This window comes from Hemiscyllium ocellatum, chromosome 28 (assembly GCF_020745735.1).
Source record: "Hemiscyllium ocellatum isolate sHemOce1 chromosome 28, sHemOce1.pat.X.cur, whole genome shotgun sequence".
NCBI classification, from domain to species: domain Eukaryota; kingdom Metazoa; phylum Chordata; class Chondrichthyes; order Orectolobiformes; family Hemiscylliidae; genus Hemiscyllium; species Hemiscyllium ocellatum.
In genome coordinates this window covers 45,186,543-45,203,625 of record NC_083428.1, presented here as the reverse complement: position 1 = coordinate 45,203,625, position 17,083 = coordinate 45,186,543, and the positions used below count along the sequence as shown (strand labels likewise).

Here is a 17,083-nt window from a genome sequence, read left to right as displayed (position 1 = left end):
CCCAGCTACCCCACTCACAGTGACCCCACTCAGAGTGACCTCACTCTCAGTGACCTCACTCACAGTGACCCCACTCTCAGTGACCCCACTCTCAGTGACCTCACTCAAGTGACCCCACTCCCAGTGACTTTACTCCCAATGACTTCACACACAGTGATCTCACTCCCTGAAACACTACCCCCAAGTGATCCTACTCCCAGTGAACTCAATTCCAGTGATCTCACTCTCTCAGACCTCACTCTCAGTGACCTCACTATCGATAACCTCACTCCCAGTGGTTTCACTCCCAGTCACCTAACTCCCAGTGTATACATTCACAGTGACCCCACACCCAGGTGTCCTCTACCCCGTGAACCCAATCCCAGTGACCCCACTCCCTGTGATTCCATGTCCAGTGCCCCCCATCTCAGTGACCCCACTCCCAGGGACCCCACCCCCAGTGACCTCACACCCAGTGACCTCAATCTCAGTGTATCCACTCACAGTGACCTCAATCCCAGTGACGAATCCCAGTGACACCACTTCGTGACCCCACTCCCTGTGACCCAACGCCCAGTGACCCCATTGTGGGTCTATCTACTGCACATGGACTGTACTGAGTGAGCAAGGCAGCTCACTCCCACCTTTGGAGGGGCATCTGGAGATGGGCAATGAACGATAGATGGTGTGGGCCACAATGCCCACATCGGGCAAGGTTTTATCAGAGACCGAGTGACGTAGGATGTGGTGAGATTTATAACCGAGTCACGGTTTCCAGTGAGGCCCATCTCAACATTGAGAGCCTCCTCCTCCACGGTAACTGCTTTTCACAACAACATTCTCACAAGGCAGCGGTAAATTGCCAATTGCCATTACTGATTGTTAAAGACCTTGTCAATGACAGCGCCCCCGCCCCCCAACTCACCTCCTTAATATTCAAACTCCCATCTTGGTAAACTCTCCAAACACACACAGTCATCAGGAAAACTCCACACAGATATTTGCCTGAGGCAGGAATTGAACCCGGGTCCCTGGCGCTGTGAGGCAGCAGTACTGACCACTGAGCCATCGTGCCGCCATTACAGTTATTGGACAATTATTAAAGGACACTGTTTGCTTGGGGGAGACCAGACTACAGCTCTGCCTCTTCACATATTGTCCCAGCCTTCATTCACTCTGAGCCCAGGTTCATATTACTCCGGTCTTGAGGAGTCGAATGTTGGGCCCAGGGAGTTTCTCTCCCTCTCTCTCTCTCTGCCCTGGGATTGGTTTGCTCCCAGAATCAGAGGGAGGCAGGTATTACAGGAGGTGCTCTGACTTTCCATGTTGGTGAGGAGGTGCCCTGAGCGAGGGTGTAGGCAGCACTGAGGTGACCGAGGGCCAGTGGTGAACACGTTGCAGGTGATAGTGAGAGTGGCAGAGCACAGGCCTTGGTGGGAGATGGATAGGGGAGCAGAGATAGAGTGGGGTGAGGTATTGGAGCAAAGAATAATAAGAGCACTTACCCTGGCTGAGTGGAGTATGACATGGACCTTCGTTCGACAGTCCTCCCCTGAACTGACCTGGGACCAGGCTGGCATGATCAGGAGTCCTGGCCCCACCTGTCCCATCCTGCCCAGTAGGAGAACGAGGCCCTGGGCGATAAGGAAGGCACCGATCTCCCCATGTCTGCCCTGTCCCAGGGGAAATGACAGGACCCAGGCAGGGCTGACCCAGGCTGACAGTAGAATATAAAGATGGCTTGGGTGAAAAGGATGCTGGGATATCCTGACATTGGCGAGTTGTTCCAGAAACAACATGCGATTAGATGGGGACTGAACTACTCGTCAACATTCACCAACTCATCAACACTTTCTCAAAAGAGAGATTCTAATCACCACCCGTTAACATTCAATGGCGTTACCATCACTGAATCGCCAACTATCAACATCTTGGGGGTTGGCCATTGACCAGAAACTCAACTGGACTCACCATTATATACCGTGTGACTACAACAACACAGAAGAGGCTAGGAATACTGCGGACAGTAACCCACCTCCTGACACCCCAAAGCCTGTCCACCATCTACAAGGCACATCCATAAGGAGTGTGATGGAAAACTCCCCGGTTGTCTGGATGGGTGTAACTCCAACAACACTCCAGAAGCTTGACGTCATCCAGGATGAAGCTGTCTGCTTGATTGGCCCCACATCCACAAACATCCACTCCCTCCATCACCAACGCTCTGTAGCAGCAGTGTGTACTAGTTATAAGACGCACTGCAGAAATTCACCAAAGATCCTCAGACAGCACCTTCCAAACCAACGACCACTTCCATCTACAAGGGCATGGGCAGATTCAGAAGAACACCACCAGCTGCAGCTCCCCTCTGGGCCACTCACCACCCTGACTTGGAAACCTATCTCCATTCCTTCACTGTCGCTGGGTCAAAGTCCTGGAGTTCTTTCCCTGTGGACATTATGGGTCTACCTGCAACACGGGAACTGCAGCGGTTCAAGAAGCCAGATCACCTTCACCTTCTCAAGGGGCAACTAGGGATGGGTAATAAATGCTGGGCCCAGCCAGCGATGCCCATGTCCTCCGAGTGAATAAAAAAAAATGATGTGAGAGACACCATGGCAGGCAGCACGTCATTAACAAGGTGAGTTGGGTAACGTGCAATGGGAAAACACAGCAGGACCTGGGCAAAAAAGCCTTCCAAAAAAACCCGATACCACTCAGACTTAGGCAGAGGCAAAGATGAAGAAATCGCTGGCATTGTCCTGAGTCCTCTCCCACTTTCTCTCTCTCTGTTTGTCTCTCACTTTTACCTTGGGGGGAAATAGAACTGAATTCCTGCTCCCACTGTTAGCTTGGATGTGTGGTTAGATATTGCAGACTGTGCTATCAGCTGAGTAATGTTGCCTCAGGAGCAATCTGTTTCACTTCACTGATGAGACAGTACGTCCTTTCTGGCTCCCCTTTGATGTACTTTCCAATAAACTCTGATTACTTTTACCTGCAAACCATCACTTAACCAATCGTTTACCTTTAACTGGCGTTGGCTAATGTTTTACTGTGATTCTGCAGCCTGAAGGGTACAGTCAGAACCTCATCAGAGACAGTGACTGCCCAGACTCGGCTGAGAGTCACATCGTACACTGAGCCTGGAGGAACACCATCAGCTCCTTGGGAGGCTGAAACATTGTGCTGGTAATGGGGATCTTCGCCGTGGCAGAGGGAACTGGCATGGGGTGGGGGCTGAGGGCTGGGGGGGGTGCTCGGTTTGTGCCCAACGTGGGCTCAGACACCGGAGGGTCTCATGTTTGGAAGACAGAAGTGAACGGCAGCACGGGGGTGCCAGCAAGCATTGGCACGGTGGTCAGCAGGAGGGCTGTGTGGCGGGCGTGATGGAGATCGTACCTGCACAGAAATGGCGATGGAGTCCAGGGAACCAGGAGGAGGCCTAAGGGCCATAGAGCAAAGGGGAAAGGTGATGGTGCTGGCTGAGTGGAGTTGGACACCGTCATGAGGGCAGCAGGAGGAGGGGGCCAGAAGGAACTTCAGATGTCACGCGCGCACATAGTAGTGAGGACTCCAACACTGCCTCGATCAACGTAAGGATGAGGTGCTGGCCTGGTGGTGTTCCCTCACCAGACCAGTAATCCAAGTGGTGTTCTGGGGACCTGGGCTTTAAATCCCACCACAGCACGTGGTGGAATTCGAGTTTCGAAAATAAACTGGAATTAAGAGTCTAATGGAAACCATTGTCAATTGTCAGCAATGGTCAGATATCAGGGAAGGAAATCTGCTGTCCTTACCTGGGCTGGCCTACATGTGACTCCAGACCCAGAACAGTGCAGTTCACTCTTAAGAGACCCCCAACACCCCCAGGGCATTAAGTTTGGGCAATAAACACGGGCCTAGCCAGGGACACCCAAATTATATTAATGAACAATGTGATTGAAATGTGACTGTGATAACACTGGGTGACCATGGTAACAGCCAGTGACCATGGTAACAGTGGGTGATTGTGGTAAAGCTGGGTGACTGTGGTAACAGCAAGTGACCATGGTAAGACTGGGTGAGCATGGTAACACTGGGTGACCGTGGTAACACTGGGTGACCGTGGTAACAGCGAGTGACCATGATAACACTGGGTAATCATGGTAACACTGAGTGACCTTGGTAACACTGGGTGACCGTGGTAACACTGGGTGACCTTGGTAACACTGGGTAACCTTGGTAACACTGGGTGACCATGGTAACAGCGAGTGACCATGGTAACACTGGGTGACCGTGATAACACTGGGTGACCGTGGTAACACTGGGTGACCGTGGTAATACTGAGTGACCATGGTAACACTGGGTGACCGTGGTAACACTGGGTGACCTTGGTAACACTGGGTAACCTTGGTAACACTGGGCGACCATGGTAACAGCGAGTGACCATGGTAACACTGGGTGACCGTGATAACACTGGGTGACTGTGATAACACTGGGTGACCGTGGTAACACTGGGTGACCTTGGTAACTCTGGGTGACCGTGGTAACACTGGGTGACTGTGATAACACTGGGTGACCTTGGTAACTCTGGGTGACCGTGGTAACAGCGAGTGACCATGGTAACACTGGGTGACCGTGATAACACTGGGTGACTGTGATAACACTGGGTGACCGTGGTAACACTGGGTGACCTTGGTAACACTGGGCGACCATGGTAACAGCGAGTGACCATGGTAACACTGGGTGACCGTGATAACACTGGGTGACTGTGATAACACTGGGTGACCGTGGTAACACTGGGTGACCTTGGTAACACTGGGTGACCGTGGTAACACTGGGTGACTGTGGTAACACTGGGTGACCTTGGTAACTCTGGGTGACCGTGGTAACACTGGGTGACTGTGATAACACTGGGTGACTGTGGTAACACTCAGTGACCGTGGTAACACTGGGTGGGTACAGTTTATGGTGCTCACAAATGCCTAATTAAAGGGACTCACTAATAATGAGTGAAATGAATGAGTGTTCGGAGGAATTAACCTGTACTTTGTGGACAGGAGGCGTGCGGTAATCATGTGACCACAACCTCTGCTGTGTGAGGCATCCGTGACATCCAATAAAACATGAAACTATATGAACCAGGAGCCAGAGAGTGTGGCCATGTCTGCTCTCACTACACACCACCATCACCACCACCACCATCACCAGCACCATCCCACACATTCCTGTACATTTAGGAGAGAATGGGATAAAGGCTACACTCACCAGCAGAGGAATCAAGGTCAGCAGCTTCAGAGAATGATCCCAACACAAAGACCCAGAGACAACATTGGGGACGTCAGGGCAATTCCACCTCAAGACAAGCAGATGACACGAACTAGTCACCTCCAGAGGTCAGAGAGGCTGAGGGAACAGTCACTGAGATATGTTGGCCTGTTTATCAGCCACTTACAGAGGGTATTGTCCTTGTGACAGAGAGCCCATTGGTTGACCTGGGATGGGGACTCGGAAGAGTTCTGGGAGTTGTGAGTTGTGCGAGGTGTGAGTGTTAAGAGAGCTCCGTCAGAAATGAGCTGGTATCTCTCAGTTTGGCTAGGTGGAGTTTTAGGGAAGTGTCTATCAATGTTTGTTGAGCTTCTCGTCACTCCAGTTCTACACCAACAGGAGTGACCCAGCATTATAGCACCATTGACACAGACTATAGCACCATTGACACAGCACTGTAACAATACAAGATCATAAAACCATGAGACACAGGAGCAGAAATTAGGCCATTCAGCCCATCAAGTTTGTTCTGTCATTCGTTCATGGCTGATCTGTTTTTCAAGGAGAAAGTGAAGACTGCAGATGCTGGAGATCAGAGCTGAAAATGTGTTGCTGGAAAAGCGCAGTAGGTCCAAAACGTCGACTCTCCTGCTCCTTGGATGCTGCCTGACCTGCTGCACTTTTCCAGCAACACATTTTCAACTCTGATCAGTTTTTCAACCCCATTTTCCCGCTTTATCCCCATAACCTTTGATCCCCTTGGCAACCAACAATGCATTTGTCTCTGTTTTCAACATACTCAGTGAGCAGGCCTCCACAGCCTTCTCTGGCAGTGAATTCCATAGATTCACCACTCTCTGGCTGAAGACGTTTCTCCCCATCTCTGTTCTCCTCATCCCTTTACTCGAAGGCTGTGCCCTTAGGTCCCAGTCTCTCCTACCAATGGAGACCTTCCCAGCGTCCACTCTGTCCAGGCTGTTCAGTATTCTATGAGTTTCAATTAGATCCCCCCCTCATCCTTCAAAACTCCATCAAGTATAACCCAGATGTTTCTCATATGTTAAGCTTTTCGTTCTGGGATTATTTTCGAGAATCTGCTCTGGACTCGCTCTAGGGCCAGTACATCCCTCTGGGGAATGGGGCTCAGAATTGCTCTCAATACTCTAAATGTGGTCTGACCAGAGCCTCATAAAGGCTCAGAAGTAAATCTCTACTTTGATATTCTAGATGAATGACAACATTGTATTTGCCTTCCTGATTGCTGACTCAATCTGCAACTTTATCTTAAGAGAAGCCTGGACTGGGACACCCACATCCCCCTTGCAAATCAGAGTTGCCAGCTGATGACACTGTAATCCTGCAGGAAACAGGAAAAGAGGGTGCAGAAATAATGCCCTCTTCAGGTCCCCATCAAGGGACGGCACAAATACCCCGCCTCCCCAGTGGGTTTATTGAAAACGGAAGGATTTGGACAGTCCCAGGGAGACTCGGTGCCCATTGCTCCACGTGAGGGCCCTGTTGGCACGGGCTGCCCTTGTGGACAGTTCCAGGGCAGTCTCTGTGCGAATCCCTCACCCAGGTTCCAGCCAGCACCAGGCTCTACCCAGGAGCTGGCCCTGCCAGAGGACCCACCCACTGCCCAGTGTGGCAAAGAATATCTGCTCCCCCCAGAGTGACCTCTCACACGATGGAGTCAAGCCAAGATGGAGGCTCTAGTGTGAACGTTTCATCTGACATCCTGCAACAGCCTCAGGGACAGGGAGATGGTAGCTGGGTTACAGTCAGGGGATGGAAAGGGAACAGGCAGGCAGTGCAGGAATCCCCTGTGGATGGCCCCCTCAATAATAAGTATACCGTTATGGATACTGTTGGGGGGTGTGTGTGGAAGATGACCTAGACGGGGAAAGTCTTGGTGACCAGGTCTCTGGCACTGAACCTGGCTCTGTGGCTCAGAAAGGAAGGGGGCAGCATAGAAAAGTGCTCGTGGTTGGGGACTCAGTCGTTAGAGGAATAGACAGGATATTCCGTGGTCCCAAAGGGACTCCTGGAAGGTAGGTTGCCTCCTAGGTGCCAGGGTCCAGGATGTCTCTGATCGAGTCTACAGGATTCTGACAGGTGAGGTGAGCAGTCAGAAGTCGTGGTGCACATTGGGACCAATGACAGAGCTAGGAAAAGGGATGAGGACCTAAAAAGTGATTTCAGGGAGTTAGGTTGGAAGTTAATAAGGAAGATGAGCAGAGTAGTAATCTCAGGATTACTACCAGCGCCTCATACTGGTGAGGCGAGGAGCAAGGAGCGAGGGCAGCTAAACATGTGGTTACAGGGGCTGGGGCGTGGACGGAGGGCTGGAGATCATTGGGGTACCTTCTGGGGAAGGTGGGACCTGTACAAAGGGGATGGCTGCAGTTTGGGGTGGCACAGTGGTTAGCACTGCTGCCTCACAGCGCCAGGGACCCGAGTTCAATTCCCGCCTCAGGCGACTCTCTGTGTGGAGTTTGCACATTCTCCCTGTGTCTGCGTGGGTTTGCTCCGGTTTCCTCCCACAGTCCAAAGATGTGCAGATTAGGTGAATTGGCCATGCTAAATTGCCCGTAGTGTTAGCTGAAATGGGGAATGGGTATGGGTGGGTTGCGCTTCAGCGGGTCAGTGTGGACTTGTTGGGTCGAAGGGCCTGTTTCCACACTGTATGTAATCTAAACTGCAGGGGCACCAATGTCCTGGCCGGAGAATTGCTAGAGCACTTCAGGAGATAAATGCTGACTTTTCTGCTGCTCCCACATTACATGAAAAAGTATGTGTTTTAAAGGGCAGTTCTCTCTATAATCAACAAGGAATACCTTCAGGATAGGTGTTCTCAGTGTGGAGACATCGCAGTCCTGAGTGGCCTGGGTCCAAATTTACAATGGAGTTCTGGATTTGGAGTTTTGCTGGTGATGTTTCATTCCTGAGTTTATACCAGAGAGAATATCCAACACAGACATGAATAAAAACACCCCCTTTCACATCTGAAGTTACAAATCACTCCACACCAGGTTATAGTCCAACAGGTTTATCTGTAAGCACTAGCTTTCGGAGCACTGTCCCTTCATCTCACACAGGGCACCTCATACCTTCAAGGCATTATCTGGGCCAACATGACACCAACTGTCAAAGTTCACTTGAGAATGTAACTTGGAAAAAGTTCTGCGATTTACATATGAAAGAATTGAAACCAACTTGGTCATTCTAAAAGATGACAAACTTAACAAACTATCCAGGTCTTTTTCAATGTATAATTTCAGTTACATCACACTGTAAACTTTTGCTATAAATTCTGTGTTACGATCGAGCCCTCCACAATCACCTGATGAAGGAACATCGCTCCGAACGCTAGTGTGCTTCTGATTAAACCTGTTGGGCTATAACCTGGTGCTGTGTGATTTTTAACTTTGTCCACCCCAATCCAACACCGGCATCTCCAAATCATCCCAGTCTGAAGTCATTGCTGTCAGAGATCAGTCAGGAAAACTTGACAATGGCCTCTGCCGGGATATTGTTTAATGAAGAAAGAACGCAGGATAATTTCCAGTTACATTTAAAATTAATCTGATCTTTAATTTTATGAATGAAACCAGTGGCAGATGGGGAAGGTCGAGCTGTGTAAGTTGTTCGCTATCAGCAATGGGAGATACTGTCCTTGTTGGTAGGGTTCACTGGGAGGTCAATGCCCTGTCAAAGGGGACAGTGTGTTTGAGGAGGCAGGGTGATAATGCGGCCTCACTGACTGTGGCTGGTTCTGGAAGGTGCACCCCAGACCTTTGCCTGTGACACCTCAGGAACTGGTCTCTTGTTCTGGCTGAGCTGCAAAAGAGAAACGAAAGGAGGACACCTATTAGTTAAACCGCAATCACAGATGTTGAACATATGACTGGACTGTTCTTTCCTTAGTGCTGTTCCCCATCAGGATACAGGCCTGTCACCACGTCCTCATGGTGATTTTCTACAGGCTAGCCCATGTAACTTGAAGTCAGGGGTCTTGTGAGTTAAATATCTTGGAGTTTATTTAAACACTAACTGTTGACATTTTATAGATGTAGAATCTCTGTGGTGTAGAAGCAGTCCATTCGGCCCATCGAGTCCACATCAACCCTCCAAAGAGCATCCCACTCAGACCCACTCCCTTATCCTTGTAATTCTGTATTTCCCATGGCTAACCTACCCAGCCTGCATATCTTGAGCACTATGGGTAATTTAGCATGGCCAATCCACCCTAAACCGCACATCCCTGGACACTATGGGTAATTTAGCACGGCCAATCCATCCTAGCCTGCACATCCCTGTGCACTATGGGTAATTTAGCACAGCCAATCCATCCTAGCCTGCGCATCCCTGGGCACTATGGGTAATTTAGCATGGCCAATCCATCCTAACCTGTGCAACCCTGGGCACTATGGGTAATTTAGCATGGCCAATCCACCCTAACCTGCACATCCCTGGGCACTATGGGTAATTTAGCATGGCCTATCCACCCTAATCTGCACATCCCTGGGCACTATGGGTAATTTAGCATGGCCTATCCACCCTAACCTGCACATCCCTGGGCACTATGGGTAATTTAGCATGGCCAATCCACCCTAACCTGCACATCCCTGGGCACTATGGGTAATTTAGCATGGCCTATCCACCCTAATCTGCACATCCCTGGGCACTATGGGTAATTTAGCCTGGCCAATCCACCCTAACCTGCACATCCCTGGGCACTATGGGTAATTTATCCTGGCCAATCCACCCTAACCTGCACATCCCTGGGCACTATGGGTAATTTAGCACGGCCAATCCACCCTAACCTGCACATCCCTGGGCACTATGGGTGATTTAGCACGGCCAATCTACCCTAACCTGCACATCCCTGGGCACTATGGGTAATTTAGCACGGCCAATCCACCCTAACCTGCACATCCCTGGGCACTATGGGTAATTTAGCACGGCCAATCCACCCTAACCTGCACGTTTTTGGACTAGGCCAGAAGTCACATGGTAGCAGGTAAAGGGACTACACTCTGAAAGCTTAGCATCGAGTGACTTCTGACCTTGTCCACCCCAGTCCAACACTGGCACCTCCACATCATCTTTGGTCTGTGGGAGGAAACCGGAGCACCCAGAGGAAACCCACGCAGACACGGGGAGAATCAGCAAACCCCACACAGACAGTCGCCCTGGGGGTGGAATTGAGCTCAGGAATCTAGTGCCATGAAGTGGCAGTGTTAACCATTGAGCTACCGTGGTGCCCCAACTTGTACGTATTATCTGTGCACACGGTACACTACTCGCATGGACCTGACAGATTGAAGACGACAAAACTGCAGACATTTCTAGAGTAGACAGTCAGGACCCTGTGTTAAGATGTTGGGGTCACAGGTTCCTGCGTAGCAATGGCTGCCAAGTGCCTCAGTCCCTCGCTCACCCCAACACATACCCACTGCTCTGCCAGCTCTTACCGAGGGGTTCCAACAAGTTCCAAACCTTGAAATAATTTCCCAGTGAGAGATATGTTTTCCTCCAAATCATTTAAGTAGATCATGAACAGCAGAGATCCCAGCACTGATCCCTGTGGAATGTCACCAGTCACAGCCTTCCATTCTGAAAAGCAATCTTCCCCCGCTAGCCCCTGGCTCCTATGACTAAGCCAGTTCTGTACCCATTATGCCAGCTCACCCCTGATAGCATGTGCTTCACCTTCTGTACCAGTCTGCCATGAGGGACCTTGTCAAAGGCATTACTGAGGTTCCTTTGTACAGGAACATCACATGTTCCTTTTACTCTAGTGATGGAGAGGGATAAGTGTGCACTGCAGGGCAAGAGTTATAGCTGGGGGCAGGGAAATTATGATGCGGTGAGGCATGACTTAGGATGCGTGGCTTGGAAAAGTAGGCTTCAAGGGAAGGGCGCAATCGATATGTGGAGCTTGTTCAAGGAGCAACTATTGAGTGTCCTTGATAAGTATGTACCTGTCAGGCAGGGAGGAAAGGGTCGTGTGAGGGAGCTGTGGTTTAATAAGGAATTGGAATCCCTTGTTAAAGGGAAGAGGGCGGCCTATGTAAAGATGAGGCGTGAAGGTTCAATTGGGGCGATTGAGAGTTATAAGGTAGCCAGAAAGGATCTAAAGAGGGAGCTAAGAGCAGCAAGGAGGGGACATGAAAAGTCCTTGGTTGGTAGGATTATGGAAAACCCAAAGGCTTTCTATAGGTATGTCAGGAATAAAAGAATGACTAGGGTAGGAATAGGTCCAGTCAAGGATAGTAGTGGGAAGTTACGTATGGAGGCTGAAGAAATTGGGGAGATGCTGAATGAATACTTTTCGTCAGTATTCACTCAGGAACAGGACATTGTTGCCGATGTGAGTATTGAGTCACAATTAATTAGAATGGATGGCTTTGAGGTATGTAGGAAAGAGGTGTTGGAAATTCTGGAAAGGATGAAAATAGATAAGTCCCCTGGGCCTGATGGCATTTATCCTAGGATTCTCTGGGAAGCAAGAGAGGAGATTGCAGAGCCATTGGCCTTGATTTTTATGTCCTCGTTGTCTACAGGAATAGTGCCAGAAGACTGGCGGATAGCAAATGTGGTTCCCTTGTTCAACAAGGGGAGTAGGGATAACCCTAGTAACTATAGGCCGGTGAGTCTCACTTCTGTTGTGGGCAAAGTCTTAGAGAGAATTGTAAGGGATAGGATTTATGAACATCTGGATAGGAATAATGTGATCAAGGATAGTCAGCATGGTTTTGTGAAGGGCAGGTCGTGCCTCACAAACCTTATTGAATTCTTTGAGAAGGTGACTAAGGAGGTGGATGAGGGTAAAGCAGTAGATGTGGTATATAGTATGGATTTTAGTAAGGCGTTTGATAAGGTACCCCATGGTAAGCTACTGCAAAAAATACAGAGGTATGGCATTGAGGGTGAGTTGGAGGTTTGGATTAGGAATTGGCTGGCTGGAAGAAGACAGTGGGTAGTAGTTGATGGTAAAGGTTCATCTTGGAGTGCAGTTACAAGCGGTATTCCACAAGGATCTGTTTTGGGACCATTGCTGTTTGCCATTTTTATAAATGACTTGGAGGAGGGGCTAGAAGGTTGGGTGAGCAAGTTTGCGGATGATACGAACGTCGGTGGAGTTGTTGACAGTGAGGAAGGATGTGGCAGGTTACAGCGGGATATAGATAAGCTGCAGAGCTGGGCAGAAAGGTGGCAAATGGAGTTCAATGTAGGTAAGTGTGAAGTGATTCACTTTGGTAAGAGTAACAAGAAGATGGAGTACTGGGCTAGTGGTCGGATACTTGGTAGTGTGGATGAGCAGAGGGATCTTGGTGTCCATGTACACAGATCTCTGAAAGTTGATCTGAGAAAAACATATGTAGAAACCAAATTATATAAATATTGAGTATTTGTTGAATTTGGGGTGTTTTGTCCCTGCCTTGTGGACATCACACCCACTTGCAAGTGTGAAATAAAGGACACTACTGATTCAGATCTTGTCTTGGTCTGAAATTATTGCAGTGAGTGAGCTTTGTTTCTCACACTATGAAAGGAAAGGTTACCTGGTTTGGAATCTATGCCACAAATACAACCGGCTCTAGGCCAGTGATTGAACCTTTCACCTGTTAAACAATTCCAGCACAGTCATGCCCTACACGGCCATTACAATTCCCTTCTGCCTGATTCAGGATTTCTAATTCACAGAGCACTCTTCTCCCAGTGGCTTATGGGGCTGCCTCACAGTGTATCACACTTTTACAGAGTCGATCCCCTCACAATTCCAAGGAGGAACTATCTCCCACCTAAGATTAGGTAAAAGAAATGGCTACTCTGCTGAATTGTCAATCGGAAGCTTAGCCCAGATCCAGGTAGTAGTGAGGCCCAGTCTCAGCTTCAGCAGCTTCAATTCTGGGCTCAGGGCACAGGGCAGGGTTTGGGCCTTGGTCCAGGCCTGAGCTGGTGTTTGGGCCTTCACCTGGGCCTGGCCTGGGTGCTGGCCTTCATCTGAGCTTGTCCTGAGTTTGGACCAGGCCTCAGTCTTGGCCTGGTCTGGGTCTGGGTTTTCACCTGGTCCTGGCCTATGTTTGGGCCAGGCCTCAGTCTTGGCCTAGGAGAAAGTGAGGACTGCAGATGCTGGAGATCAGAGCTGAAAATGTGTTGCTGGAAAAGCGCAGCAGGTCAGGCAGCATCCAAGGAACAGGAAATTCGACGTTTCGGGCATGAGCCCTTCTTCAGCCCTCCTGAAGAAGGGCTCATGCCCGAAACGTTGATTCTCCTGCTCCTTGGATGCTGCCTGACCTGCTGCGCTTTTCCAGAAACACATTTTCAGCTCAGTCTTGGCCTAGCCTGATTTGGGTCTGGGTCTGGTCTGGGTCTGGTCTGGGTCCTGGTCTTTATCTGGACCTGGCCTGTATATGGGCATGGTCTTGGTTCATATTCATGTTGCATCTATTTGGTTGACTTTGAATGAACTTTGTATTCCAGTAATCATCGTATCTTACTTCCTACCCCCTCATCTCCCCATCTCCCCTAAAACTCTCCCCCTCATATCCTGGGAAACAGGGCTCTTCTTGAGATTTTCTCAAGTCGATTTTCCAGGGCTCTTTTTGCGTTCTCACAAACCCGTGTGAAATGTCGTGGTAGCAGTGACATTAACTTTTGTGGTTGAGTTGACAGACGGAATATTAAGACTCACGGAGGCAGAGTTAGAAACTGTCATCAATTCCATCAAAATGACCAACCTTCCATTAAAGAGCACAAGGAAAGCACTAATACCTTAGGCCCACAGAACTGAAATGATTTGAAAGAACTAAATGTGAGTTAGCAACAAAAGTATTTTTCAGAATAATTTTTTCCACATAAAATGCCATCAGCCTAAACAGATTGGTGAGGTAATGTTCATGCATTTCCATTACATACACAGAGGAACCTTGATTATCTGAATATCAATTATCCAAATTTTGGCTTATCCAAAGAAGATCTGAAGGTCCCGATAGAAACAATCCATCGAAGAGGTGTTTCTAACACTGATTGTGTCTAGTGTGTTTACAGCGATTAAGAGTGAACTTCGCTTGTTTGAAATGCTGCTGAGAACAGTCCTAGACATCGATGGGAGCCCAGGCACCAACTCCAAATGACAGACCGTTCACCCCTCTCGCTCTCTCCCCACACTTCCCCTGGAGTTTTACACAGGGGTGTGCCCTAAAACCCCCTTTCCACAGATAATCTCGCCAACATTGTCCTGAGGTAAAGGTGGAACATGTTAAAAAGTTGCAGTGTGGACGCACGCGTGCACGTGTGTGTGCCAGTGTGCGTCTGTGTGCACATGTGTTGTGGGTGTGCACGCACATACGCGCATGCGTGTGCATGGGCATTGTGTGTGTGTGCTATTTTGAGGCTCACCCCTCAAAGGCAGGTGGATAGATTAGATTAAATTAGATTACTTACAATGTGGAAACAGGCCCTTCGGCCCAACAAGTCCACACCGACCCGCCGAAGCGCAACCCACCCATACCCCTACATTTACCCCTTACCTAACACTACGGGCAATTTAGCAAGGCCAATTCACCTGACCCGCACATCTTTGGACTGTGGGAGGAAACCGGAGCACCCGGAGGAAACCCACGCAAACACGTGGAGAACGTGCAAACTCCACACAGTCAGTTGCCTGAGGCGGGAATTGAACCCAGGTCCCTGGCGCTGTGAGGCAGCAGTGCTAACCACTGTGCCACCGTGCCGCCCACACGGTATGGGCGGACAGGGGTGGAGTTGGCCCAGGGTTGTGGTTGAGGGAGTGGGGACAGGCAGGGTGGGAGGGGGCTCGTGTGCAATGTGCTGCTGCCTAGTCTCCTGAACAGGGAGTGGGCTTAGCAAACGCTCGCTGTGTCAATCCCATTGAACTGAGGAGGGGGTTGGTGGCCACAACAATGCTGGAGGTCCCTTATACACATGTGTGTGTCTGCTCAGAAATAAAGAGAGAGGGAGCAAGGCAGGCAGAGCAAGGAAAAAGGAAACTTCCGAAAACTCCGAGCCCCAGAGGAGGGGTACTGAATCAATTAACTGAATAATCAATTATCCGAACGAAATAGGCAGCATGGTGGCTCAGTGGTTAGCGCTGCTGCCTCACAGCGCCAGGGACCCGGGTTTGATGCCAGCCTTGGGTAACTGTCTGTGTGGAGTTTGCACATTCTCCCCATGTCTGTGTAGGTTTCTTCCGGGTGCTCCAGTTTCGTCCCACAGTCCAAAGATGTGCAGGTCAGGTGAATTGGCCATGTTAAATTGCCCATAGTGTTAGGTGCATTTGTCAGAGGGAAATGGGTCTGGGTGGGTTACTCTTCGGAGGGTCGGTGTGGACTGGTTGGGCCGAAGGGCCTGTTTCCACACTGTAAGAATCTAATCTAATCTAATCTAATCTAATCTCATTCGGATAATGGATGTTCCTCTGTAAACAAAGCTGGAAGATGCTAACCAGGCGATTATTACTCTTTTCAACAGCTTTTCAAATCTCAATCTCAGATTCAAATTTCACAATTGACACACTGTTCATTAGAATTGCATCCATTTCATTCCACCCAAAACAGCTGTTTCTGAGTATATGCAGCCTTAAGCTAGAGATTCCACATTCATTTGTAAGGAACTCGCCACTTCACTAAGGTGTCCAAACAGGTAGATGAGAGTAAACTGGTTGATGTGGTGTATATGGATTTCAGCAAGGCGTTCGATAAGGTTCCCCACAGTAGGCTATTATACAAAATGCGGAGGAATGGGATTGTGGGAGATATAGCAGTTTGGATCAGTAATTGGCTTGCTGAAAGAAGACAGAGGGTGGTGGTTGATGGGAAATGTTCACCCTGGAGTCCAGATACTAGCGGTGTACCGCAAGGGTCGGTGTTGGGTTCACTGCTGTTGGTCATTTATATAAACAACCTGGATGAGGGTGTAGAAGGGTGGGTTAGTAAATTCACAGATGACACTAAGGTCAGTGGAGTTGTGGATAGTGACGAAGGATGTTGTATGTTACTGAGAGACACAGATAGGATGCAGAGCTGGGCTGAGAGGTGGCAAATGGAGTTTAATGCGGACAAGTGTGAGGTGATTCACTTTGGTCGGAGTAACCGGAATGCAAAGTACTGGGCTAATGGTAAGATTCTTGGGAGTGTAGATGAACAGAGAGATCTCGGTGTCCATGTACACAGGTCCCTGAAAGTTGCCACCCAGGTTGACAGGGTTGTTAAGAAGGCATACAGTGTTTTAGCTTTTATTAATAGAGGGATCGAGTTCTGGAACCAGGAGGTTATGCTGCAGCTGTACAAAACTCTGGTGTGGCTGTACTTGGAGTATTGTGTACAGTTCTGGTCACCGCATTATAAGGATGTGGAAGCTTTGGAAAGGGTGCAGAGGAGATTTACTGGGATGTTGTCTGGTATGGAAGGTGGGTCTCACGAGGAAAGGCTGCGGGACTTGAGGCTGTTTTCATTGGAGAGAAGAAGGTTGAGAGGTGACTTAATAGAGACATAGAACATAGAAAAATACAGCGCAGTACAGGCCCTTTGGCCCTCAATATTGCACCGACCGAAGCCTACCTAACCTACACTAGCCCAATAACCTCCATATGCCTATCCAATGCCCACTTAAATTACCATAAAGAGGGAGAGTCCACCACTGCTACTGGCAGGGCATTCCATGAACTCACAACCCGCTGAGTAAAGAATCTACCCCTAACATCTGCCCTATACCAACCTCCCCTTAATTTAAAGCTGTGTCCCCTAGTAACACCTGACTCCATTAGCGGAAAAAGGTTCTCACTGTCAACCCTATCTAAACCCCTAATCATCTTGCACACCTC

General features: G+C 49.3%; 2 protein-coding genes across 4 annotated transcripts in view; one reads left to right on the top strand and one right to left on the bottom strand.

The window, feature by feature from the left end:
* Positions 1–3,123, top strand: part of LOC132829041 (mucin-4-like) — a gene marked incomplete at its 5' end in the record, with an annotated part of 62,749 nt that extends 59,626 nt beyond the window's left edge. Inside the window, one exon of the mRNA XM_060846328.1 lies at positions 3,049–3,123. Within this exon, the coding sequence (XP_060702311.1) occupies positions 3,049–3,123 (75 nt within the window). The remainder of the gene's footprint in view (positions 1–3,048) is intronic.
* A 5,683-nt stretch (positions 3,124–8,806) lies between these two features.
* The window catches only part of LOC132828850 (disintegrin and metalloproteinase domain-containing protein 10-like), a 143,147-nt gene continuing 134,870 nt past the window's right edge, over positions 8,807–17,083 (bottom strand). For 2 of the 3 annotated variants that reach the window (XM_060846001.1, XM_060846002.1), the window contains one exon: positions 8,807–9,069. In XM_060846001.1, coding sequence (XP_060701984.1) covers positions 9,041–9,069 — 29 coding nt within the window. In that variant the 3' untranslated portion in view covers positions 8,807–9,040. The remainder of the gene's footprint in view (positions 9,070–17,083) is intronic. The other variant, XM_060846004.1, reaches the window with a different exon arrangement.